Source organism: Felis catus, chromosome B2 (assembly GCF_018350175.1).
Source record: "Felis catus isolate Fca126 chromosome B2, F.catus_Fca126_mat1.0, whole genome shotgun sequence".
NCBI lineage: Eukaryota > Metazoa > Chordata > Mammalia > Carnivora > Felidae > Felis > Felis catus.
In genome coordinates this window covers 12,675,984-12,703,761 of record NC_058372.1, presented here as the reverse complement: position 1 = coordinate 12,703,761, position 27,778 = coordinate 12,675,984, and the positions used below count along the sequence as shown (strand labels likewise).

At 48.5% G+C, this 27,778-nt stretch overlaps 1 protein-coding gene and 1 non-coding gene across 19 annotated transcripts in view; both read right to left on the bottom strand.

Moving 5' to 3' along the window:
- Positions 1–1,674: 1,674 nt before the first annotated feature.
- Positions 1,675–27,778, bottom strand: part of ATXN1 (ataxin 1) — a 415,607-nt gene continuing 389,503 nt past the window's right edge. For all 18 annotated transcript variants that reach the window (XM_023253653.2, XM_045057078.1, XM_023253654.2 and 15 more), the window contains 2 exons: positions 19,121–21,167; positions 1,675–2,880 (listed from right to left, as the gene is read on the bottom strand). In XM_023253653.2, the coding sequence (XP_023109421.1) occupies positions 2,350–2,880; positions 19,121–21,007 (2,418 nt within the window). In that variant the 5' untranslated portion in view covers positions 21,008–21,167 and the 3' untranslated portion in view covers positions 1,675–2,349. The remainder of the gene's footprint in view (positions 2,881–19,120; positions 21,168–27,778) is intronic.
- On the bottom strand, positions 5,975–6,100 carry LOC111560706. The gene has a single exon (XR_002742700.1). It is a non-coding gene; the product is annotated as a small nucleolar RNA SNORA40 (small nucleolar RNA).

The window sequence follows — 27,778 nt, the reverse complement described above, 5'->3', positions numbered from 1 at the left end:
TGCAAATGTTTTTGGTACACCCCAGAAAATGGTTTATAAATATCATTAAGTTCTTGTAAGAGCTAAATGTAATGAGATACTAGATAGCCAAAATGTGGGTTGATATTAGAAATTATTTTTTTAATTTGTAAAATGGAAGAAGTACTACTTTCAGCAGTAAAAGAAAAATCTGACGAAGTATTTGTTCAGAGAAGTTGCAGCCACTCCAAGTGAGAATATTTAAAAATTTCTCGTTACTTATAAAACCTTATTATTGTAATTTTTTTAAAGCACTTTAAGACACACGCCCAAAACCCACAAACAATATTTCAGGTCTCTGGGGATGAAAGGCTTAAACTGTGAAATACCCTTTCTGGGTTTGTACCAAACATTGAATCTCGATTTGATTTCAGATGGAAAAAAAAAAAAAAAGTCATTCTGAAAATAACATTAATAACAACAATAAAGTAATTTAAAAAAACTTGCTCACATATATAAATGTCTTTATGGAAAACTCTCTCAATGAGTCTGAAGAAAATTCTCAGAGTTGTCCTGCTAAGACCTGTTTTTTTTTTTGTTTTTGTTTTTTGTTTTTTTTGTGTTTTTTTTGTTTTTTTGGTTTTTTTTTTTTTTTTGTGACAGATGTAGAAAGACCAAAATGAATTCTGAAAGGAACATAACCTTATAAAATGGCCTAGAGTTTAGGCAGGTTAGAAAGTAATTTTGCTACATTTATTTATGCTCGTTCAGTCCCTCAAACCTTTCCCACAATGTTATTGGATAAAAACTGCAGGAATATCACACAAATTATAAACTCAAGATGTGCAAATCGCAAGGTTTTTTAAAAGTTCATCTTACAAAGAAAAACACTGGACAAAAATGAGTATTCTTTTTTCCATCCCTTTTCTCTCAGTTTCTCTGCCAGCTCTGCATATATGCCTTTACTTCTTTCTCAAACATCAAAGTGAAAAGTACATCCTGTCAGGCTGTACTTGGGGGTCATTCATTGTCACATACTAGTTCATAATTCACATTCATCCCTTTAAACCACATTGAAACTTCCAATATCTTGCTCGTGAGAAACTCTGCAGACCTGAAATGTAGTTACAGTGTTGAAAAAAAAAAAAAAAAGAAAGCAACTTATATATTTTTTTTGTTTTGTTTTGTTTTTTCTTCCCAAAGAGTTTAAAGGGAGATACAGTACTTGTTGAATGATAGACCAAGATGCTTGGTAATAAAGTGTGAACAGCATTTTAAGTGCTTAGAGATAGTAATATATATATGTTCATCTTCAAAATCTAATTCCTCACGTCACACTGGAATCTGAAAAAAAGTGGCACCCGTGGCACCCGAGTTGTCCATAGTCATGAACTATAAACAGTACTAGAGTTAAAAGACCAGATTTTGCAAACCCAATGAGGAGCGCTTCCGCGGCTCTCGGCAGGGCGGTTTGAGCGAAGTCAATGTGATAACCTGATTGGTTTTCCTAACACTGCACAGAATCCAGAGTGGGCGGTCCGATCCCCCGCAGCGCCCCGCCCCCGCCCCGCCCCCGCCCCCGCCCCCCGCCGCGCGGAGCGCCAAGCTGCGCTGCCCACCGTGACACCCGGGCGACATCACTGCACTTGGTAAAGCAGAAACGAAATCCCACGTGTGGCAGTTGCTCTAAAAAAATATCAGTGCAGTCAGGCCCCATAGGGGGAAATATATCTCTATAGGATTAAAAGTTGCTTTTATTGTAAAATATGTTGGAGGGGAAAAAAAAAAAAGGTCCTTTTACACGGTTGGCTTTCCGTCTGCTGTCAGACGCCTCTCTAGCAGGCCCTGCACCCGGGTTCCTGATGTTTGCTTTGCACGTGAGGCCCTCGCCAGGACCCTGCCCTGCTGGCGGGACCTCCAGGCCAGTGCCAGAGAGAGGGAGGCAGAGGGAGGCAGAGGGAAGGAGACACCCTCCACCCCCGCCTTGCACCCGCGCCCCCCAAGTGCACGCCCACACGCCCCCTTCCTCCCCTCCCCGGCAGCTCCCTGCCCGCAGAACCTGCACAGGAAACCGGCGGAAGTCAGCGCCCGGGCCGCGGCTTCCCCGCAGCTGGAAAAGGCAGGTGCTCCGAAGCCACGTTCCTTTCTCCCAGGACGCCCGGAGCCTGCGCGGGCCCTGCCCTTCCCCCCTCCCCCCCACCTGCCGCTGTCACTCCTGGAAAAGCATGTGCCCCGGTCTCCTGCTGCAACACCAGCTGTTAACTCTAATGACAAGGTTATAACAGAAACCTAAAGAGGGTAACATGTAAATACTGTGTTATTTAGCCTACAGTACAGTAATCTGGATACAAATGAGAAGGGAGAGCCGAATTTCCTTTCCCCACGCTGCCTCTACTTGCCTACGTTAGACCGGCCTTCGATGCAAATCTTAACCTCCTGAGGGATTAGAGAAGGTTTAGGAAGAGTCAAAGGTGGCTCGTCTTCCGACTTCTCCAGTTTGCGGGTCTCCGGCGCCGACCACCTCCTCTTCCTGGTTGCCGTGGGCTTGCTGGGTTCGATTTTGGTGAGCAGGGACGCTGCAGGCAATGCTATTTTTTCTGGAAACTTGAGTTCGCCGTTCTCGGACAGCATCGGGGCGCTTCCCTGGTTGATGCCGTTCTCCTGCTCCGTGTACCTGTGTCTGCTGCCCGCCAGGCTGTCCGTCTTTGAATGCTTCAGCAGGACGCTGGCCGGATCCACGGGCGGGCCCTTTTTAACAGAGCCGTTCTTCAGGTTCTTGAGGGTCAGTGAGATGCAGACGTCCCCAACAGAGAGTTTGGAACACGGCAGATCAAAGAGCTGGCTGGTTCTCTCTGGACAGCAGGATGACCATCCCTGTCCAAACACAAAAAAAGGGTACTCTACCAAAACCTCCACGCTGACCTGCGGAGACAGTGAGAGACAGAGAGCAAAGAAGAAGGAAACAAATGAAGACATTTTAGTCTTGTTTTATTTCATACACACCCACGTGCCTAAGCCAAAGGGGGGCGGGGGAGGGGATAAGACTGTTCCACGATCCTCATCCGCCAACACACGCAAATGAGGCCCTTAATTTTTTGCTGTACCTGTATTTACCATATATAGGTGCTGGGTAGAAGCCAGTAAAAAAAAAAAAAAAAAAAAAAGTCCATTTAGTGTTCACAGTATCATTTTACTGAGTATCAGCTCTATAGCTGGCCTCCCTTAAAACAAATGGATCGGCCCCCAAGGGCAATGGAACAGGTGCTCAGTGTTCAGCCCTGGAGCACAAGATACAGTCTTGCACTTTCTCCGCTCACTGGGCAAATGCCATTCTGACATATGACAGAGCTGATTAGGAATCAGAATGAGGCTGTATGTAAGGTCCACCAGGCAGCACTTACCTGTTTATATCACTGTATCCCTGGCCTCTAAAAGGAGACCTGGTGTATGGCTGAAGCTTAATAAATATTTATCGGATAAATGAGCCGTGTACTCAAAACCTGGGGACAGCAGAGCCGGTGAAGGCTGGAGGAAACAGGCGGGGCTTCCCCGTTTTCCTGGGACCCCGAAGGCTGGGCAGCATTTCCAGAGGATTGAGGAGTGGGCAGTGTTGGGGAGAGGGTAAACTGGGCAGAGAGAGCAAGTACTTGGCCCGTCCAAGGTCAAGTTCCAGGTACTCAAATCAGGCTGTGCACTGGTTTGAAAACCACTCCCCAAAATGGGGGGCGCTCACTATCCTCCCAAAAGCTGCTGTTTCCTCTGCCACCATGTGCTATGCATGCACTATGCTAAGTAAATAAGCTGAAAAAGTCCTGGTCCCAGAGTAGGTCACAATCAAGCAGGCAGAAGAGGTCCCCGAACGTAGTAACTGCCAATCAATGTGGTGAGTGGGGTGATAATACTTTACTACAATATTAAGTTGTTGGAGGGCAGAGAAAAGGCATAGACCGGTTTGAAGAAGAGGTGATTAAGGAAGTCGAATACACTGTGCTGAGTTTTAAAAAATAATCAGGGTGGAGTACAGGTGTGGATGCAAGGAGAAGACATTCCTGGAAGTGGAGATACATGAACAAAAGGCAAGGAGACAGTGGGTGTAGGGGTTTGCAAACTGTCCAGTGAAGGTCTTACTGTGCCATTAAGTAAGGCTGAAATGCACTTGAGGTTCTAAAGGTTTAATTTTCCTAGAAATTTATTTTCTTCAGCTTTATGCTACACAAAAAAGAAAAAAAAAACAATGAAGTCGTTTTAAAGAGGCAATTTTCAGTGGCTTTTCTAGAAGTAGCAGAATAGGTAATTCGGACCAATCTTCTTTCTCGCTGAGGACAACCAAATACTCTGAACAAAACCCAAGTAAACAAAAACTAAGGGCAAAATGTAAAAAAACTATTTCTTATGGCACTAGACAGAAAATAAGGTAGTGAAAAATCACCGGGGAAGGTTCAGGAAAAGGGTGACAGTCTAGAGATTTAAACCTGGTGTTTAGGGCTATTTTCCTCCAAGGGCATTTGCACATTCCAAACTGGAATAGTTTCAAAACCAAGTGGTCTGGACTTTTTGTAATCTCAAGAGCATGGTGGGGGTGGGGAGGAGAAGGGAATGAAATTCAGGGTACCCTTCAGGTATATCAAGGGGAGGATGCTCTCTGGTGAGCTCCACTCTTTGGGGCTGTGACTCCAAAGTGCTCTACACTCTAGAAGTGAGGTGAGCCGGAAGCAGACAGGCCTTCTCAAAGTCTGAAGCTCAGATTTTAATCATCCTAGCCCCTAAAATCAGGGTAAGGTCTGAATTGTTTCCAAGTAAAAATAATTATTTGCAATTATTTCCAAATAAAAGGCATTCAATTAAAAAAGAGGGATGAGGTCCACGAATAGACCAGAAGATGTGAATAAAAAACCAGTAGAAACAATAGATAATAGAAACAGACCCTTGGGGGCTTCTGATGTAGGATACGCAGACATTAAAATGACCTAGACTCAGGTCATGATCTCACCATTTGTGAGTTTGAGCCATGCATCGGGCTCCGCGCTGACAGTGGGGGCTGCTTAGGATTCTGTCTCCTTCTCTCTGCCCCTCCCTCCTCAAAAATAAATAAGCATTTTTTTAAAAAGACTTAAAAAAAGGGGGGTTCCTGGGTGGCTCAGTCGGCATCATGATCTCACAGGTTTGTGAGATTGAGCCCTGCATCTGGTTCTGCACTGACAGCGTGAAGGCTGATTGGGATTCTCTCTCTCCCTCTCTCTCTCTGCTCCTCCCTTGCTCATGGACACACACACACTCTCTCTCTCTCTCAAAAATCAACTTCAAAAAAATATTAAAAAAAAATAACCTATGCTTATAGTATTTAAGGAGATTAAAGACAAGCTTGAGGATTTTGGTAGAGATCTAGAACCTGTGTTCCGAAGATCCATGGAAATTCTAAATGAAGAAACATATATTCACTAAAATCAAAAACGCAATGAATTTTACAACAGAATAAATGTGGCTGATGACAGAACCTATGAACTGGATTCCTGAATTTGAGCTTTGGAAGAAACCATGCAGAACGAGACACAGAGACACAAAAGTCACGGACACAGAGGACATAGGAGAGACTCAGAAGACACACGGAGAAGACCCAACAGACAAATAAATTGCATTCCACCTGGAGGAGAGAGAGATCACGGGGCAGAAGTGACATTTTTTAGGAGATAACTGCTAAAAATTTTCCAAAATTGGTATGAGACAACAATCCACAGATTCAAGAAGGTCTAACCCGTAACTAGGAAAAATATTTTTATTTTTGTAAATTATTTTCATGTTCATTTATTTTTGGGTGAGAGAGGGAGACAGAGTGCAAACAGGGAAGGGGCAGAGAGAGAGGGAGGCACAGGATCGGAAGCAGGCTCCAGGCTCTGAGCTGTCAGTACAGAGCCCGATGCGGAGCTTGAACCCACAGACGGTGAGATCATGACCTGAGCCGAAGTCTGACGCTTAACCAACTGAGCCCCCAGGCTCCCCAAGGGACTATTTTAAGTATCATGTTCCTTCTTATCTGTATCAAAACTCACATTCAACGATGAGTTCTGGGTTGCAAAAGAGGATTTGTTTTTCCCACTTGTCTAAGTCTTTGTCTATGAGCTAAGCAAGCCCAACATCAAGTGCAAAGATTACAGGTGGGGAATTTTTGATGTGTGTTCATATTCAAGCGGAGATCAGAAAAGCCCAACCGAAAGAACTTGGCAGTGAAAGTGACAATTGTGGACTGAACACAAGTTCTTTTTAAAATGGCTATTTTGAAGATTGTGATTCCGACTTTGGAAGAACTAAGATGACTGACAGTGGGAGGAATCACGTGAAATTCCTTAAATGAAAAAGTTACTGACAAAAAAATGGAACTGTTTCGTCCAGAAGACAATGGAATATCCTTAAAGCACTAAAGAAAAAGAATTGCCAACCAAGTATTCTATATTGAGCAAAAGGATCCCTCAGGAATGAAGGCAAAATAAAGACATTTTCCAGATGAATAGTAATTAAGAGAATTCACCACCAGAGATCTGCACTAAAGAAAATGCTACGGAGTATTCTTTAGGTAGAGGAAAAAAATCAATCTAGGTGGAAGTTTGTAGATGCAGGGAAGAAGGAAGAACAATGAAAATGATAGATGGAGGTAAGTCAAAATAATATTGACTATAATAATATTAAAAACATTCTGTTGAATTTTATACACAGGCACACATACACAAACATATAAGTAATTAAAATACCCCCCAAACCTAGGGGCGCCTGGGTGGCTCAGTTGGTTAAGCTTCTGACTCTTGATTTTGGCTCAGGTCATGAGCTCATGGTTTGTGAGTTTGAGCCCGTGTCAGGCTCTGTGCTGACAGTGCAGAGCCTGCTTGGGATTCTCTCTCTCTCTCTCTCTTAAAATAAATAAACTTAAAAAATAATGAAATATCCCCAAACCTCCAAAGTAGCACATTTCCATGTAATTTATATGGATTGTGGCTTTCTAGTTTATCTAATCTTTTTTGATAACTACGATTTATCTGGTTCTACACACACTTATTAAGGGATATACTTTATTTGCTCCATAAAAGGCATAGTATTTATAGAGGGGACAACTGGAGTGAATTTATATGCAAGCTTATTACTATAGCATGCGTGTGAACAGGAGCCCATATAAATGTGCATATTATCGGATCGGGGTGGGGGGAACTTCATTGTTCTGGGCTATTTTAATAATGTAAAGAGAGCTAAAGATTCTTGAATGTCCACTACCTGTCAAACATTTAGGTATGGACTTCACAAAAAATACTTTGTTTATGCTCACAATAGACTAGTGAAAAAAGGTACTATTGTTCCGATTTTACAAATAAGAAACTATATCTCCAATAGATTAGATCACTTGCCTAACATCCTAGCTGTAAGATCATGGAATAGTGATTTAATCCCAGTCTTTGGCTCTCCAAACCCATTTTCTTTTCATATGCTCCCGATTTCTGCCCCTGTGAACAAAGCTATTATAGTCCCACTAAAAGAGAGGAATTTAACATTCCCACGCCCCCCAACAGTGCTAAATGTTTACTTGAAATAAATAAGATCCGATGGCATGAAATAAATCATGGATTTATTTCATCATTCAGAAAATTGTGAAGTACTGGGGGCCTTATATCTACTCATACAATTCTAGTCTCCCTACATAAGTGGGTGATGAGGCTGCTATTCACTTACAGAATTGCATTACATCACGCACACATGTGTATTTGCATATATGTATGTACAAATATACCTACAAGTTACAGTATCATATCAGGACGCCCACTGAGTTCCAAATGGGAAGGACCCACTTGGAGCTGGCTCCATAAATCCCATCCCAAACCTCTTAGAGCGTTAACATCATCCAGAACGAACAAATCCTGCTTCAAGTGGGGATTCTTTAAAAAATATTTTTTTAAGTTTATTTATTTTTGAAAGAGAGAGAGAGAGAGAGAGAGAGAGACAGAGCACAAGCAGGGGAGAGGCAGAGGGAGAGGGAGACAGAATCCGAAGCAGGCTCCAGGCTCTGAGCTGTCAGCACAGAGCCCGATGCGGGGCTCGAACTCACGAAGTGTGAGATCACGACCTGAGCCGAAGTCGGACGCTTAACCGGCGGAGCCACCCAGGTGCCCCTCAAGTGGGGATTCTTTAGCTGCAACTGAAAGTCACAGAAACAACGTTCTCAAGTGTAAACACCTCATAAGAATCTATTTGTTTCCTGTTGGGATGAGCACTGGGTGTTGTATGGAAACCAATTTGACAATAAATTTATATAACATATATTCTATATAAATTGTGTGTGTGTGTGTGTGTGTGTGTATGTATATATTTTTAAAAAAGAACGTATTTGCTTATCTCTGCCTAACACCAGTCGGAGGTAATGTGATGTTCCTAATATCATAAACCCTATTTCTAAACACAATGGCCTCTTTTTTGGCTTTGCCTTTTCAATGATGATCCCTTCTACTGGGTGGAGTCTGTCTCCTTGCTGACAGACAGCCCAACATCTACTAATGGACAGGTTCCTGGTGTGGGAGCCATATTCTAGAAACTCCTCAGAGCAGCCAAGAGTTCATATTCTGAATATAACATTTACTGTCTACGCGTAAACCAATCTCACTGCAAACGTCTACATGTTACCAAGTATCTGTTGACTAATTTTTAAGAAGAGCTTGTCTTCGAGGCCTTTATAAGAGGTAACATCACTGACGATTCCAACAGCTATGACGCAGATCCATATGCTTCCCATTATACACACCGTAATGTTTGGGGGCATTTTGAAAGCCCTTCATTACTCTTTGATCTCAAAACTCCAAAGGCAAGTCTTAGAATTAAATGCTGCAACGTGGTCTATAACTTGAACAGCCTAACCTAAAAACTCATGTAAGAAAAGACAGGAGGAGAGAGGAGAATATTTGAGATGTGGACTAAAAGGCTGATGATAATAGAATTTATTTCTAACTGGATAGGTTTGGGAAAATCTTCTCTACCCCTTCAAAGGCTTGCTCTTGGTCCCTTCCTCCTAAATTCTGGCTTTGGCTCTTCCCAGAGAAGCTCTGCTATCCTGGGAAAAGATGCCACATCACCCATCCTCAGCTGGGTCTACGCAAATTAGGGGAGAAAGACTATTCAATAGGGGTGTCTGAGCGGCTCGGTCGGTTAAGCGTCCAACTTTGGCTCAGGTCATGATCTCACAGCTGGTGGGTTCGAGCCCCGTATCGCATCGGGCTCTGTGCTGACAGCTCAGAGCCTGGAGCCAGCTTCGGATTCTGTGTCTCCCTCCCTCCCTCTCTCTCTCTCTCTCTCTGTCTCTGTCCCTTCCCCACTCACACTTTGTCTCTTAAAAATAAATAAATATTAAAAAAAAAGGCTATTCGATAATCTGATCATTGTAAGCAGTGGACTTGCATGGCTTAGGCCAAATGTTCTTTTTGTCCTTACTAATTACTAATTACTTATCCTCTCTAAGATTTATCCTCACTAATTACATAGACTGAATTATCTAGATAATGCATTTCTTTTGTCTGCATATATGTGCCCTAAAGTAAGAATTTTCTCTCTCTTTGGTGAAAGTCAAACTCTTGTTGCACATATCTCAAATAAGCACACTACAGTATTCATAACAAACCTATTCTTATTGCATAATTGGGTTTGTCAGAAGGATATAAGCATCCTTAAAGGTTAACTGATCATTAATAGTTCCTGAAGAAATCACACCAAGGGATTTTTCCATGAGAATACACGTGGGAAGGTCTACCTGCTTGAAATTCCCTTGACAAAGAGCATTATCTACCTCAAAGCACGCCGCCATTGCCAACAGGTACTGGTTTCCATATGAAACATAGATGGTGGGATTCGGTGACATGATGTTACTTTAAACCAGAACAACGACTATGTGAACTGCTTGCCCTGGAGACCCATGTGGGTCTTCCCTACGGTACCAAGAGCTTCAAAATATTACTGATCAAGGATTCACACTCCAGAGGTTGTAGTCACGTTCACTACGTAACCCAGAGCCCCTGCTAAGTGTTAAGGACTGGAGAAGAGTTCCTGGGGTTAAAGATCCAGTTCTCGCCTTCAGTGGGGAGGCAGGACGTGCACATGAAACAAGTAACTTCACAAGGGCGTAGTTGGATAGTGGCAACCATGTTAGCTGATGGCGTCCACTTGGGTGTCTATGGGCCACTCAAGCTTTACGTGTCCAAGATAGACCTCCTGATGTGCCTTTGCCCAATGACGCCTGCTCTGTTCTTCCCCCTCTCCGTGAATGGCATCCCGATCTTCCAGGGGTTCAAGTCAAAGGCCTGGGAGTCACAATGTGCTGGGCTCTTTAGCACACGGCATACCTCCAAATTACAAGCAAATCCTCTTGGTTCCCTCTTCCAAATATATGCAGAACGAGACCATTTCTTACTGCCTCCACCACCACTGCCTTGGCCAAGCCAGCTTCTCCCTGGCAGAAAAAGCTGCCATGACCAGCCCAACGTGGCCTGCGTGTGCCCCTGCCCCTACTCACTGCACTATAGTGACACTTGTCTCCTTGTTGATCCTTTAACTCTAAAGACACTTGAGCATCTGGGTCTGGGCATTGGATGTTCCCTCCATGTGGAGTCCTTTCTGCCCTGTGGACCATGGTCTTCCATTCCCCTTTTCAGAGACAGCTTCACTGACCATTATTTAAAGTAATGACCCTCCGTCCCTAGTATCCGTACCCTCTCTGGGCTGTCTTATTTTTTCTCCTATCACTTCTTATCTTTTGGTGCATTAGTTAAAAAATTTGCTGATGGGGCGCCTGGGCGGCTCAGTCGGTTGAGAGTCCGGCTTCAGCTCAGATCATGATCTTGCAGTTCGTGGGATCGAGTCCTGTGTCAGGCTCTGTGCTGACAGCTCAGAGCCTGGAGCCTGCTTCAGCTTCTGTGTCTCCCCCTCTCTCTCTGCCTCTTCTCCGCTAATGCTCTCTCTCGCTCTCTCAATAATAAATAAACGTTAAAAAATAAAAAAAAATAAATAAAAACAAAATACAAATTTGCTTATACATTTGTTTGCCTGTTTTACCAACTCCCCCAGGATCCCTTAAGACCATATGCTCCGGCGAGGGAGGGGGGGGATGCTGAGATGTTGCCTGTTTTGTTCAATTGTTCTATCCCCAGAGTGTGGGACACTTCCTGGCATGTTCAGCCCCCTGTTTGCTTCCCGTGTGTAAAAACACTGCAATGCCACCGCTGGCCAACAGAGGTCAATGTTTAGACACTGAAAGGCTCTGCCTGACCTTGCTTGTTTTCACCAGCTGGGACTAAATTGGACTTTCGTCCTCCCCAGGGAGAGGAGCAGAACCTTCCCTGGGTCTGGCTCCCCGCTGAACAGGCAGCTTTCTGGGCTGAGCGATAGCTGCCTTAACTCATCACTCCCCTGTCAGGCTGGTCATGACCTCACCGAATCGTACTTCAGTTACCTTCTCTCCACTCTTGGGTTCCCTTTTGCTCTTTCAGAGGGGCTAACGATCGCTAATTCATTTGATGATCATGTCGGGGTGCAAACGGTCTCTGATTAAACCCCAACGAAACTATATTCAGGAGGGCAGTGTCATATACAACCGAAGCACGTTACATAACTTCTGGCAGCTCGCCACAGCCCCTTTTTTTTCAACCCATAAATACATTCTTTCCCAAACACTTTGAGCAGTCTGCAGGATCAAATGTGACCATGAATAGCTTTTGTCCTATGTCAGCTTGAGGCCCCTCTGCCTTTCATGTCTGGAGGCCTTGTAGCCGGCACCCTCCTTTTTAGGGGCGAGTTACCTCTCATCCTCTCCCACCCTTTCCTGCCCTCCTCCTGCTGCGGCAGGCACACCCCTTTGCTCGCTCCCCCCCACCTCTTCAGCCCCCTCCAACCAACCTCTAAAACAATCCCCTCCAATTTCTGTTCAGGATGGGCGAATCGAGACAGGGAGGCAACGCAGCCTCACTTCTGGGCTGATGAGTATTTATTCAATGTCACCTTCCTGGTCTGGCTAATGACTGGCTTTTGAAGATCATTTTTAGCTCCTCTGTGTGTAAGTGTAATAAAATTCCTTTAACTACTTAGTCAACTACCAGTGCATCTAAACACTGCATGCAGAGCCGCATATTTATGCCGTTTGGTTGTCTCTTTCTATCTTAGATTGGTGCTCTGTCTATATACACACATATGTACATATCACCAAAAACAAGATATAAAGAAAACAAAACGTCTGTTGTTTAAATATGTCTCCCCTTTCCTCCACAAGAATTCCCTGTCTTCACAAATGTGAAGGACATCTGTTTTACAAAACATTTTTGCTTGGCACTGGCCCAAACTCCGCCGATACCCGGGATCAATGAGATCTCTCAGAGGCTGGGCTTCCACGAACATGTCTTGCTTTGGGTGAAATTATTACGCTGGGAATCGCCAACTTCGTGCGCAAGTGAAATTCTCGATCCTGTTTTACCAGCAGGAAAAAAAAAAAAAAAAGCGCCCATCTACTTTCCTTGAAGGCCAGTGTGCGTGACTACCTACATTCTCAACCTCCAGAAAAATCAGAAAACGCTGGAGTGATGATCCACTTAGCAGGGCTAAGTGAGAGACCCACTTATTTCGGTGTTTAAAAATCACTAATAAAAGCAGTCACAACTCTTCAGTCGAGTGGAAGAATATCGAGTGTTCTATTTTTTTTTAATTTTTTTTAACGTTTATTTATTTTTGAGACAGAGAGAGACAGAGCATGAACGGGGGAGGGGCAGAGAGAGAGGGAGACACAGAATCGGAAGCAGGCTCCAGGCTCTGAGCCATCAGCCCAGAGCCCGACGCGGGGCTCGAACCCACGGACCGCGAGATCGTGACCTGAGCTGAAGTCGGACGCTTAACCGACTGAGCCACCCAGGCGCCCCTCGAGTGTCCTATTTAAACATTTAATCACATCAAACACGGAACCTGACTCAGGCTTTGGTGGAAACATTGCAGGGTTTTCAGTAAACCCACACCCTGGTTCAGAGACACCCCCAGACACAAATCCTGAATGATACGTTGGGTTCTTCTCATACCCTGCAGCCTGACTCCCAGAGCCTCCTCTGCGGGGGAGGCCCCTTTAGGATCTGACTCAACAGGTCACTGGGGTGACAGATTCTATCCCACTTGCCCCCCCCCCCCCACCCCGGGGTCTTAAAAAGCGTGCCTTAGGAAAACAACATGTTATTCAGGGCTAAAAAGAAATGCCGTATCAAAGCCACTAAAAGACATAGAAGAACCTTAAATGCGTATTGCCGAGGGAAAGAAGCCAGTCTGAAAAGGCTACATACTGTGTGATTCCAGCTATATGACATTCTGGAAAAGGCAGAACTACAGACGTGTGAAAAGATCAGTGGTTGTCAGGGCTCCAGGACGGGGGTGGAGACAGGGAGCACACATAGGTGAAACATAGATTTTGGGGGCAGCGAAACTACTCTGGATGATACAGGAATGCCGAATACATGACATTAGGTGTTTGCCAAAACCACAGAATGTAGAGCACAAAGAGTGAGCCTTCATGAAAGCTACTGACTTAGGTTCATAATCACGTATCAACACTGGCTCGACTACCGTAACCAACGTACTACGTAGAAGCAAGATTTTAACAACAGGGGAAACTATGTGTCTGGGAATCCGTGTACTTTCTGCTCCACCGCCCCCCCCCCCCAAACTTAAAACTACTTTCAACAATAAAGCCTAATTAACTAAAAACCGGCTATAAGCAACAACCAGAGGCTGCTTCAAAAATATACGTAAGACCACCTGGTTGGAGGCACTGATACCACGCAGAGGCTAAAGGAGAGCATTTTTCCTTCCTTTTTTTTTTTTTTTTTAAAGGGGACGCAGACACATAAACAAATTGTGGTTTGATGCTACTTCTCCGCCGGAGCCTTTCTGGCACTCACGCAGAGAGGAGGATTAGCACCAATAACCGGACCACAGGTCCAGCTCCAGGCTTTGGCACAGAGGGCGGTCATTATCTATTTTTTTGATACATTAGGATTCATTCCCACCAAGCCCCACACGTGAAATGTTGGCGGGTCGGCTTGCCTTGGCTGCTAGGGGACTCGGCAGACTTCTGTGCTGCTCGCACGAGGGCCCTGGCGATTTTTAGGCACCAGCTAATCCATTAAAGCACAATGCTACCACTGATGAGTCACACAACACAGCCGTCAAGTTAGAAAGAGGGGAATGAGGGGCGCCTGGGTGGCTCAGTCGGTTAAGCGTCCGACTTCGGCTCAGGTCATGATCTCGCGGTCCGTGAGTTCGAGCCCCGCGTCGGGCTCTGTGCTGACAGCTCGGAGCCTGGAGCCTGCTTTTGGATTCCGTGTCTCCCTCTCTGCTTCTCCCCAGCTCACTCTCTTTCTCTCTCTCTCTCTCTCTCAAAAATAAATAAACGTTAAAAAAATTAAAATAAAATTTACTACAGTTTCTTCGTGCCAGTTTTGTGTCCTTCTTTAGCAAAGTTGAGCCTGGGCAGCCCGAGACAGGGGTGTGGGGAGACTGCTCACAGACAGAGCCAGATGGAACCGGAAGCCTCCCCGGGAGGGGCCGTCCTGGGCAGGGGCTCCCTCAGCGGGCACCTGGCAGAAGAGAGGTGCCTGAAACCTCCATTTCTGGGTCTCTTACTGTGTGGATGGCGGGGCCACCAATGCATCCCTCCAGTCCAGCTCATGCTCAGAAAAACACAGTTGGTCTCTATGCATACTGGCTAGCAGGTCATTCAGGCTTCCTTGGAGGAATTGTGGTAGGGTGCTCAGGGGGGCCACTCATGGGAATACACCCCAGGAATACAGGCAGGGTAAAAATGGCTTATTGTGCATGTTAAGAGAACGTCACCCTTCTTTCTGGACTTTTTCTAGACTGCCTCCCCTTCCATAAATTCTTTTTATTTTATTTTTAAGTTTTTAACATTTATTTATTTTTGAGAGACAGAGACAGAGCATGAGCGGGGGAGGCGCAGAGCGAGAGAGGGAGACACAGAATCCGAGGCTCCGAGCTGTCAGCACAGGGCCCGATGAGGGGCTCGAACCCATGAACCGCGAGATCATGACCTGAGCCGAAGTCGGACGCTTGGACTGACTGAGCCACCCAGGCGCGCCCCATAAATTGTTTTCAGAGCGTGAAGCCTTTCATTTATTTTTCCAAAGCTAACTTTTCGCTTCTCAGGGCCAAAGCCACATAAGTTGGAAGAAGGGAGGGACAGTAATATTCTCAAGGGCCCGCTGGGCGTACGTATCGTGCTGGTTCCTTTGAACACGTTTTCTTTAATCCTTACAACAACCCTAATTCCTCCCACCATGAGAGCCGACTGGAAGGCTGAGACAACATACACGATAAAGTATCTGTGCACTCACTTGTGCCCAACGTGCACAAGGTCCCTGCACTATTGTTGGAGTGGAAGGCCGATCTGACTCAGGTACTTTGACCTGCAGATCCTGCATCTTCCCACCAGCTAACTTGCTTCCCACGCAGAGGACGCCCCATTCTCTTAGCGAACCTCGCTGGCTCACGCTAGTGCTGGGGGTCCCCTCTGGGACTCGCCACAGACTTACAGGCTCCATCCTGGAAAAGATTTTCAAGTGGATCGTTGTATTTGGGAGTGAGGCCCGAGGAAAGCGATTCTGTCGTCCAACCGGGGCTGTTACGCAGGATCACCAAGCATAAGGGCTGCAGGGGCGGGGGGCTCTCCTGTCTGGGGTGCAATGTGCTACCTGTGCTGCAGAACATGAGGAAGGAGACCCAGAGTGGCCACCGAGAGGCCGGATCGCACCTGAAGTTCCCTTTGTCTTCTCCCACGGCAGCGGGCTGGGCACAGGGGGCAAAGACGCTGCCTGGGCAGAGAGAATGACCACGCTGGATATGGCAGAGCCGCGGGGACAGGGACAAACAGGCAGCAGTGTTTTTCTCCTACGCTGCCTCGTTTGCAGCTTCAGCTGGAGACGACACTGGGGGCGTCTTGCTACAACAGTAATTAGTTCAGCTCCTCCAAATAATCAGCCAAACGAGAAACCTCTCCGTTTCACACGGGCTGGTTTGGTTCCCATGAGGTCTTGGTGCTGATTACGAGCACGAGGTCAGCAGAGATGCCCTCAGTGTCCCCGTGTGGATTGTGGCTCGCCGGGCCAAGGTGGGTAGTTTCTAGAAGCTCTGAGCTGTGAGGCAGGAAAGCCCAGGATCACAAAAAGAGAGTGGGCCCCTCGTACGAGGAATCATTTGCCTGTCTCGGGGATGAGCAAAACCATGGCTCAAGGGGAAAGCAACACGTCTCGTAGGCGACCAGGCCCGGGCCTTCCCCACCGTGGCCCGCTGCGTCCAAAGGGGAGGCTCGTGGTAGACTGTCTGAGGTCAAGCAGCCCTTCCACGCAGGATTGAAAGCCCGGAGTCACAGAGACGTCCATCTGGGTTGTAGAAAACCATCCCTCCTCCCACCACTTCCCCAATCAATTTGGTGATTTTTTTGCTAGTTAAGTTAAATAATTTGCACATTCCTACATCTCCCCGTGGGTGCCAGCGTTAGTGATTTCTAGCCAGTCAAGAAGACACGGCTGATTCTCCAGGCCTGGGTGGGGGCAGAACAATCCTCAGCGCCACAGGGATGAGGGAGGAAAGTTCTCGGCCCTTGGAACGTAAATTACATCCAGATATCACTTCCCTGGCTCCCCTCCTCCTTGCCCCCTCTGGCTTTCTCTCTGATTCTCTCCTGTCACCAGTGGCAAACACAGCTGGTGGAGTATTTTAGCAGTGATGATGTCAGCCTGTTTCTGATAGGCTTCTGGGGAAAGCGACACATCACTGGCTGCGTCGGGGGCCTTGCACTTTTGTTTTTACAGCTCAAAAACCAAGCCCCCTTTTGAGCAGGCAGCGGCCCTTCCCGGCACGCGACACCCCCCGCGCGGGGCTGCCCGGACAGACCTGCGAACAGGCCATGATACATCTCCTACCTCCTCATTTGCACCTTGGTCGTGTGTAGGCAACGAGACCCGTGGTCTGGCTGCCGGAGGAAATGGGACTCACAGGGAAGCCGGTGACTCTATCATGCGAGCGTCCGCTGTGCAAAGTATCGGGCAGGGAAAACATAGAGAGGCTTCCTCTCCAGAACTGCCTGGTTGGTTCGAGAGCTTAAGAGGCCTGGGAAGCCCTTGGCCATGAGAACGGCTGGAGCCGTTCTGTATTCTCGGGGTGAAAGAGGTTCGCGTGCAAACCAGGAGCATTTCCAAGTAACGCCTCTTCCTGTGCCTTCCCCCGTTCACAGTAACGCTTTAGGGACTAAAGGTGTCACGAGAAAACACATTCACTTGCATTCCTGTTTATTTCCATGCTTCATCTGGAGCCTGTTACAAGACAACTCATTTTTTCCTTCCAGTGCCCACCTCCAACACTACATAGGCAGGAGGGAGAGAGCGGCAACCACAGACGGGGAGGGAGTTCGAAATAATGACGCCGCTTAAAGAAAAGTCCTGCTGTTTTGCATTTTTTTTTTTTTTTTTAATCTGAACTTGGAGACATCTTACTTGGTCCCGAACCAAAGACCGTAAGCCTATAGTGACGCTGTACCATAAAAAAGAAATCTTTGGGGGCTAAAAGCTCTTGGCATCGCAGGCCCCCTGACACTGTGCGAGACCTGACATCTGGTCACTCCCAAGCCCTTCTGGAAAACCCTCGAAAATCCCCCCTCCCCTAAAACTTGATCTCTTAAAAGTCTGCCCAAAACAATTTAAACCATGAATTAGTCTTATTTATTTATTTATTTATTTATTTATTTATTTATTTATTATTTTTGAATGTCCCAAATATCAGCTATACTATGACCATTTTCAACTCAAACGTGAGGGAGGCGCTGTCACCTCTGGGGTTTTTCAAAGTCCTCAATGGAAACATTCCCAGGAGATCTGGGCTCGACGGCCGAGGAAGCTCCCAGCCTGGAGGCCACACCTGCTGGACTCGAAGCCACCTGGACAGTGCTTTATATCAATGGGCCACGGAATAAAGGGGTTCAGGTGATTTAAGAGAGTCAAAAGAGTGCACGGAAGGAGCCCACGGAAATTAAGAGAGTCAGTAATAGTTCCAGGCTTTAACGCGACTCACCACGACTGCGTTTACTGCTGGTGGTTCCTGTTTACTACGAGCCCAGGAGATCACCTGGGATTCTGGGACTATGTTAACCGTGCCTTTTACTTCCGACCTTCCGATGCTTTGACATCTCGGAGCCTTGCTGCCTCTAGAGGGGATGCCCCTCCCAGGGTTAGCTGATTCCTTGCCTGGGAGAGACATCTTCACACGCAAACCAAAAACCCACACCCCCAACCACCGCCTCTACTGGGCTTTCACCTTGGGGCCCCTATCCACCTGCCCCAATCACCCCAGGCCCAGGTAGCAGACACCCAGGGGCAGCTCTGCCCCAGAGCCCCCTGAAATTATCCACACCAGCCAATCCTAAGCCTGCTCGTTCCTTCCCACAATAAAGGCTCTTGCCCACGTTCCCTCCTCGTCCCCCTGCCTCCTGACTGACTCTGGCGATTCCCCATGCGGCGTGTCCATCTTCTTGGGATCCGAGCAGAACAAGCCACCTTTCAACGGCGGCTGTGCCCCCCATCTGTCAGCCTCCCCACACCTAAAGAGTAATAACATTTTAAAACACGGATGTTGGAATGGGACGTGGGGACTCTGACCGTCTAAGGTGGCCACCCGGACCAGCACTGCCTTTTCCTGGCAGAGAAGAAGGGCACAGTGACCCCTAGAAAGGCTTGAGCCTGCCGGCCGCGTTTCTCACTCAAGGTTCCTCATCTAAACTACAGAATAAAAAACAAAAACAAAAACAAAAACACGCCCAGGAGTGATTTTTCCAGTCTTCCGGAGGATGGTACCTTTCCTAAGCCCTCCGGTCTAGGAGCACAGAAGTGAATTCCTTACAAACAAGTGCCTTGGGGCGTTGGGGCTTAGAACCTGGCTGGGAAAGGTGATGGTCCTGCAGAGTCTAGGGGTGAAGGAAAACCCTCAATTCTCCGCACAGCCCGTTGCAGTCTGCCTCTTGGAAGAGGCTCATGTTGCCAGGGAAACCAGGGAGGACCGCATGACTGTGTGTGTGTGTGCGCCCAGCGCAGGGGGAGGGGGTGAAGGTTACCTGTGCTCGGTGCTCCCCGACGGCAAACTGTATCACCGCCACGCCCGGGTGGTGGCTGTCCTCGATCCTCTCCACGGTGCTGGAGTCGATCTTCAGGTCGCTGCTGATCTCGGCGCTCTGGATGAAGTCTTCTGTCTTCAAGTCCTCCACCTTCTTCAGCTCCCCGTTGGCCAACTGGATGATGGAGCCTTTCATGAAGTAGGGGGGCAGCGTGGGGGGCGCGGCGGCGGGGGACGCCACGGACTGCACCACGGGCAGGTGGATCTGGGCCTGCACCATGGCTGGGTAGGCGGCCTGCGTGGCCAGGGCCTCCGGGCTGAAGTTCTCGTTCTTGGGGAGGGCGGTGGTGACGAACGTGTGAGGCACTGCCGCAAACTGGGGCGACGACGTGGCGATGGCGGGGGCGGCTCCCGAGCCCTCCACGTCGGCGCCGCCGACCGGGATGAGCAGGGGCTGCGTGCCGGGGATCACCAGGTGCTGGGGCAGGCTGCCGGCGTACGTGATCGCCTGCTGCTGGCTGCTCAGGTAGCCGATGACCGGCGCTTGGGTCCCCGCGTAGAAGGCGGTGGCCGGCAGTCCGACCGGGAGTGGCTCCGAGGCGCTGTGTGTGGTCTGGATGACCGTGTGGGGGGACAGCGTGGCGACGGCGGCGGCCTTCACGCCTTCGGGGCCCAGGGCCTGTTGGGGTGACAGCGCGTAGGACCGGTGCCCGGGCTTCCCTAGATGCAGGCCGCTTTTGTCGTTGAGGGTGGAGGGCGAGGCCTCCCGGTGCGTGACCGGCTGCACCTCCAGGTCGGCGGCGGGCGCGCTGCTGGTGGGCAGGACCATCACAGAGGCCCGGACCCCCGAGGAGTCCCGACCGCCGTAGTCCGCGGCGCTCGGGTGCACCACCACGTGCCTGGACTCGTATGGGTGAGGAAGCGACTTCCCGGCCTTCACCAGGCCCAGGTCGGCGGAGCTCGGGGCCCCGTACCTGCGGCCCTTCTCCATCTCGCCGTTCAGGAGCTCCTTGGCCTGCATGGCCTGCAGCCTGCCGCTGTCGGCTTTCTTGGCGGCCTCCCGCGGGACGAAGTGGCCGCCGGAGTCGGTGTATTGCACTACGACCTGGGGGGAGGGCCCCAGGGTGAGCGTGTGTGGGATCATCGTCTGGTGCGGGTGCAGGTGGACGGGGATGGCCGGAGGGGACGCCGTGCGCCCGGCGCTCTGCGGAGAGCTGGAGATGTGCACGTACTGGTTTTGCTGGGTGGGAGGGGGGGACCCCGGGGGGCCGAGCCCCGACGTCCTGCCCAGGTGCTGCTGCTCAGCCTTGTGTCCCGAGGCTTGGCTCAGACTGCCCATGTTGGCCAGCAGAGTGGAATAGGCTTCCAGCTGGGAGCGCTGGGATGGAGTGGTGGCCCCCGCGGCCGAGGCCACGGCACTGGTGACGGGGCTGGCCGTCGGGGAGATCAGCTGCGAAGGGATGAACCCGGCGTAGGGCCCGCTGTACTGGGAGGACCCGATGAACTGGAAAGTGTGCGGCAGGTGAGCGTACTGCACGGGGGACACCGGCGTCCCCGACTGCGGGGGAGGGTACGCGGCGGGCAGCGTGGTGGTCGCCGGCACGGACCTGGGCGCGCTGGGCGGGGAGTAGTCCAGCCCCGCGGACAGCGCTTTGTGTAAACCTATTCCCTGCTGTAAACCCAGCTCCACCGGGGCCCCCGCCGGGCCGTGCCTGCCGCCCCCGTGGCCGCGGCCCCCCGGGTTGCCGGGGAGCCATGCCACGGCCTCCGCCCGGTGGTTGTCGCTGGGCGCCGCGGCGGCCTTCTCCTCCGAAGGCCGGCTGGTGGCGGGGATCTCGCGCTTCTTGGGAGGCAGGCATTCGTTGCTCCGCTCTTGGTTGGATTTCATTTTTCGCCGTCCCCCCTCCACGGTGACTGTTTCACTGTCTGGCTGGCTCTGGTTTTAGTCTGATACATGGAAAGTCACATTTGATTTCTGTAGGGGATCCAGGCTCTTCATGAGGAATCATCTCCCCGTGGGTGCGAACGGCCCGCAGCAGCTCTGGAATCTGGGAAGAGGCAGACAGGGTGGGGGGCGAGGGGAAGAGGAGGGAAAGGAGATCAGAACATCAGACTGAGACCAGGCCTCTGGCTTCCACGTGAATTCCCCAAAACCTGACCACGGGCCCCAGCACTAAAGCCCGTGAGAACACTGGCCACGCTGGAGAGCACATCAGGTAGACGTGAGGATAACCGGGAGGTCAGAACCTCACAGCAGATACCTTCTGATGGCATGAACAGCTCCCCTAAGACCCTCTGCGTTTCTCAATACCCTCTCTCCCTATTTTCTTTTCTTCTTACGGGGGAGGTGATTTGGTTCTTAAATTTCCTTTTCAGAAATGCTGGTCCCTTCTTTACCTCTTCTTTGCCTTGCTGGGAAATCCAAAGAAGCCCACAGGAAGGGTGACATTAGGGGAAGTCGGCCTCAGATGCAGGTGCTGGGAAGGAGCAGGTGAGGAGTGGGGGAGGGGTCCCAGGCCACCTTCAGGTGTAAGGTCTGGGGTTGGCAGAGGTCGGGGGCGGGGGGTGGGGGGGGGCAGTCTCAGGCCATCTTCAGGAGTAAGGTCGGGGGTGGGGGGGGGTAGTGCCGGGTCAGCTTCAGGTGTAAGGTCTGATGCCTCACCTGCCGGGGCTCCTACTCAAAGGTTCAAAGGTTCTGCCTGACTCAGGGTCCATACTCTGGTCCAAAGCCACTCTCTCTTCCCTCGCACACATGCACAATACCACATGCCAACTCAGCAGAGGCAGCCAAAAATAATCTTGTTCTCTACAAGTTTCCAAAGAATTCCCAGTACAGCTACTCATAGGGTAACAGAAAGCCAAAAGAAATCTGTGAGACAGTTAAAAAATGAATATGGTTATGGTTACGCACACAAAAAAAGTGCGCTAATAGGGAGGCTATGTTGAAGGTTTCTCCTTCATGACGGTTATTCTTTCTTTCTTTCTGTCTCTCTCTCTCTCTCTCTCTCTCTCTCTTTCCATGTAGTCTCTGAATTTTCTCTTCACACCAGCTCCCTCCCTTTCTCCTTGGAAAAGGCCAACCCGCCATTAACCCTAGAGATGAAACCTCTTTTCAGATCAATCAGCCCCATGCGCCTCAATCGCGATCTATAAATAGTGGGCTGGGAGCCAGTTACATACATATATCTCAGTCCCTCAGTGGCCGGTGAACTTGGAGTCACCGTGACTGTGTGGGCAGATGGACACCCACTGGCAACAGGCAGCACATCCGTGGGACCAACAGGAACCGGGCTAATGAGCAGATGCGAGTGCCCCCTGCAGGCACCAGCTGTAGACACAAGCACTGTCACGTGCGGGCATCCTGGGAAACTGAGGCACGGGGCTTTGGGTTTTAGCATTTCTCCTACCCAGACCCTCTTTTCTACAATCTGATTTTATAAACATTTTTTAATCTTTATTTATTTTTGAGAGAAAGAGAGAGAGACTGAGCATGAGTGGGGGAGGGGCAGAGAGAGAGAGGGAGACACAGAATCCGAAGCAGGCTCCAGGCTCCCAGCTGTCAGCACAGAGCCCCACGTGGGGCTTGAACTCATGAACTGTGAGATTATGACCTGAGCCAAAGTCGGACGCTTAACAGACTGAGCCACCCAGGCGCCCCATCATTTACTTATTTTATTTATTTGTTTTTTTTTTTTTTTTACTTTCTTTTATTTTTCAGAGAGAGAGACAGCACAAGTGGGGGAGGAGCAGAGAGAGAGGGGACACGAGTACCCGAAGCAGGCTCAGCGCTGACCGCAGAGGGCCTGACAAGGGGCTCAAACCCACAGACCGCAAGGCCGTGGCCTGAGCGGAGGTCAGACGCCTCACCGACTGAGCCACCCCGGTGCCCCTTCTACACTCTGATTTTAAAACAAGCACAACAAGGCAGCAAGCAGCCTTCAGCATCTGGTCCTTGCTGACGCTGAAGCAATGGGGCATCCCCACCGTCACACGGCCTCTTTTCTCTCCTCTTGCCTGTCCCAGCTTATCCCCATCTCTCCTATGTAGCTGCACTACCCCAGCCTAATCGGTAACCTTTTTTTTTTTGGCCAATGATTTTAGCGGCCATTGTTACTCTTGCTTCAACATCGTTACCAAACATCACAATAAAAAGATTATTCAAGGGGCGCCTGGGTGGCGCAGTCGGTTAAGCGTCCGACTTCAGCCAGGTCACGATCTCGCGGTCCGTGAGTTCGAGCCCCGCGTCGGGCTCTGGGCTGATGGCTCAGAGCCTGGAGCCTGTTTCCGATTCTGTGTCTCCCTCTCTCTCTGCCCCTCCCCCGTTCATGCTCTGTCTCTCTCTGTCCCAAAAATAAATAAACGTTGAAAAAAAAAATTTTTAAAAGATTATTCAAAAGACAGTGCCTGTCCTTAATGGTTGTGGTCAGGGGCACACGAGGTGGAAGTTTGTAAATTTGGGGTCTCAACATCAAAGGTCATTTCAATAAGAACAGGGTTTCTCATTTGACAGGAGAGGCACTTTAAAGCCTGGGATGGAAACAAAAAACAAAGTGCAAAGATCTAGTACGTTCATGCCGGAGAAATACCTGTGTTGAAGAAATGATGTCACTTATATCCCCTCCCGACCTAGGGCTTTTATACGTTCAGAATAACCGTGCTCTGTGTAGCCTTCTTTTATAAACAGCGCAGCCCATAATTTACGCACAATATTTGCAAATCAATCAGGGGGCCAGTGCTACGTTTAAAACAATGACAGAATAAAATTAAATCACAAACTTCTAAAAAAAAATCAGTTGCCCCTTCTGGCTGCTTAACAAGTGCTGACAATGATCTTTTAGCTTTAGATCTCAAGAGTCACTTAAAGAATTGTATAACTCCCACTTTCCCACATCAACTAGCAAAGTCATTTAGAGCCACTCAGAGCAAACCGTTCCACGCGCCCCCTGCTGGTTCCACAGTAGCACTGCTCCAATAAAACCCCACAGGATTTCATTAGGGATGTTCATGCAAGAGTGATATGTCAGAATCCAAAATGAGAACATTTGCATATAGTAGGCCCAGCCAGTAAGGGAATAGGTTAATTAGCCCAAGGCAGCTCGAGGGAAGAAAAAGCAGCAGCATAAAAGTCCTTTCAAAGCCAAGCAAAATGTCAAACACATTCAAAAGAGGTCCATTAGCAATGCAAATGTAAAATTGCCTGTACAACCGAATGCACAATACCCCAAACCAGAAACCCCCTCTGAAGGTACTTCTTAAAGAGCCCAGCTTTAGTGAATCTGAAAAGGAATGCTGACTTGGTGCTCAGTAGTGCCTTAGTTTATTTATAGTGTGTATTTGAGAGACACTGGCTTAGCTGGCCCTAAAGATCTCTGTACAGACTCCAGGGCTGGTCTTCTGTTAATGGACCACCGGGACATATTGGCCTTAATGCACAGATTCACATTTATTCTTCTGAAAAGCGAGCCATTGATAAATGTCTTTTGCAGATAATACTAATGATAAATCAAGGATCCAGAGATTACCACGGGAGCTGGAGCGACCTAGAGCCAGACTGATACAAATTTCAACCCATCCTCCTCCTCCATTTAGAATCTAGAATGTCTCCTATTTGCCACTGCAGCTTGGAGGAGACGGGGCTCTCCAATTACAGGACATGTGTCCCATCTCCGTGCCCACTAGCTCTGTACTATCTGAAGCTGCCATCAGGAAGCACTGCGAGGGGAGGGATTGAGTCTTGCTGTACTTTCAGAGAACCACTAGAGGGCGCCACAGTTTGCCACCAGGTCCCCGGTAACGGGATTTGATTCTTCACGGAATTGAAAGAATGGAGGGGTATATAATGTGAAGGTGGAAAAGCAGAGAGAGGAAAAGGAAGGGAGAGAGAAAGAGATTTAAAAAAAAAAAAGAGAAAAAGAGAAAAAAAGGAGAGTGGAATTTTTGCCTTGTAGGGTCTTTTTCTAGCTGCAGACAAATGGCCTCTGTGTCCCTAACCACCTTCTTGGGGCTGAAACACAATAGTTTAGCTGGGCCCCTGGGGGGCTCACTTCTGGATGAACAACAGAAAGATTTCTTCACGACATGAGGCCACACACTATTTTCTAAACGCTAAGTTCCCAAAGAACCATATATACACATCCTATTGTTCAAACATTATTATTAAGAAAGTTACTGGATGAATCGAGACAAAGTTATTAAGGGTTTAACCACATACGGTTTGCCTGAGAATCTCGGCTCTGAATGCACTTATCTTAAGCATCTTTATATCTACATTTTAACCTATTGCCCTATTCGTATTTTATCGTTTAACCCAGTGTAATAAGGCTTTGCTCTCCAGAGTGCAGGCCTCAAACCAGCAACACCAGTAGCCCCGACAGCTTTAGAAATGTAGGACCCCAGGCCCCACCCAGCCCTCCTGACTTAGAATCTGCATTTTAACAAGATTGCCAGATGACTCATATGCACAGGAAGGTTTCAGAAACTCAGGTATGAGATTAAATTTTCTAATCATAAGCTTCTAAGCAAATTAAACTTCTCTAGCCTCTCTTTCTGATGAAGGGGGTGTTGCGAAAGCAAACGCAGACTGGATGGAGCCTTGGCGATAAGCAGCTAATATGTAGGAAATATGCCGGTGTTTATTTGGGGGTCACTGAGACTCAATAGAGTTCTAAGTAACAAATGCTCCTTTTCTTCCTGTTCTTTGTGTCTTCACAAAATATATGGAAACGCACTTTAAAAAAGCTGTTATCATCAATTTTATATGAGACTCAATCATCAAGACGCAGAACAAAATTTAACAAAAGAAGCCCCACACTTACATCTTCGCTATAATTCAAAAAAACTTCCCCCATTACGGTCTTTCAGAAATGATAGGCAAACGAGATGCTTCTGAGCTGGAGGATGTGGGAATGTGTCCCCATGGAGTCCAAGTCCTGTAAATAACAACTGCTTTCAACGGGAGCCACTCCTAGGAGTTGGATACATACAGTCCTAAAACTGCTCTCCCAGGTCATGGCTGTAAACGGAACTGCTCTGCCCGGCGCACCCAACTGTGTGAGTTTCCGAGCTTGAGCGGACCCCATGGCTGTGGGACACGCACGTCTGTGCACGAGAGAGGCATGAACTGATGAATCTGGGTCAGTTCTGGAAAAACTGCAGGACCATTTAGGAGACAGAACGCCTGGCCATGACAGGGGAGGTCACCGGGGCTCCGCCAGGATTCTCGAAGTCCTGGCTTGCCGGTGTCCTTTCTGTTCACTCCACACAGTTCTTCATTCAGGTTAACTATGAAAAGCAGGCCTAACTCTGTCATCCGTGGGGCTTCAGGATGGAGAGAGGTGAGGGTGGGATGACCGCACAATTAGCTACCTTCACAGTGGATGGGACAAGCGTGCCCCGAGGGAAGTGGGTCACAGATTCATTCATCAGAGACTCACCTTAGTTCAAACATGGACAGTGGGCTCTAACTGTTCAGTGTCAGTGTGGAGCAAATAGTATGCCAGAACTCTATTTTTAGTTCTATTCTGCCCAACATTTTATTAGCGTTAAAAAAAATCGTCTTCAGAGGGAACAGAAAGCTAGAAGAGACGTTTTCTAGATTATTGCGATTAATATTCAGATACAGGTATCCTCCACTTTGTCAAAGTTTGCCTTACGCTTGGCTTTTACTAAAGACCTACGTTAGCACCTGCTTTTGCAAACCAAAAGCATTCCAAAGAGGATTTTGCTTCTGCAAAAAAGGCGAAAAGCAAAACAAAAAAACAAAAAAACAAAAAACCACAAAAAACAAAAAAACCCCAGCCTTCAGCACCTGTCTTGCCGTGAGCTGTTGTGGAGGCAGCGCGCACCGAACAGCGTGAGTAGCGCCACCAAGCGCCTTTCTGGGGAACTACACCCAGCCTCTCAGCATCCAGCGGCCATAGTTTGGACTGTGTTCTTTGAGCATCTGGGCTTTATCGGGATTTACTTGGTGCATCTGTTAGCAAGATGTGTCCTAAGGTATCAGAAAAGCCTAAGAGAGGTTATTTTGGGGGGGTCTGGGAATGCTACAACGTTCTCCAGGTAAATTAATGGTAATTACTTCTTCGCTTAATGCCATTTGGGCTTACAAGAGTTTTCATAGGAACACTCTGCTTTCCAACAGCGGGAGGGGAACCTATACATCCTCAGAAGCTGGGAGCGATGGCACAAAACCAAGAAAATTAAGATTGCTGAGAATAAATGTAAATGCTTGCCCTCAGTTTCAACAGCTCAACTCATTCGGTAGCAGGGGCTGGAGAGATTGGTTCCAATGAAGGAGCCTAGCGATTTTTTGTTTGACCATACATTTCATATGAACCAACAGTTTGGTGTGGTGCCTGCAAGGCTGGAGTGATTCTGAGCTTCACTGATAACGCAACGTTCAGAATAAAAGGGATAAATCCTGCAACATCATATTTTGGTAAAAGTACAGTCCAAGTACTGAGGCAGGGGGTCAGGGCACAACGAAGTGGGTCCAGGGTGGACCGACTGGGTCATTGAGAGGTCTGGACGCAAGGCAGGCAAGTAACAGCGGAGGCAGCTGAGTATATATGGCCTGGGGAAGCACGGGAGAAACCGGAACATAAGAGCAATGCTCAGTCTCTACGGGGCTGTCCCCGGAAGGCGGGAGCACAGAACTCAG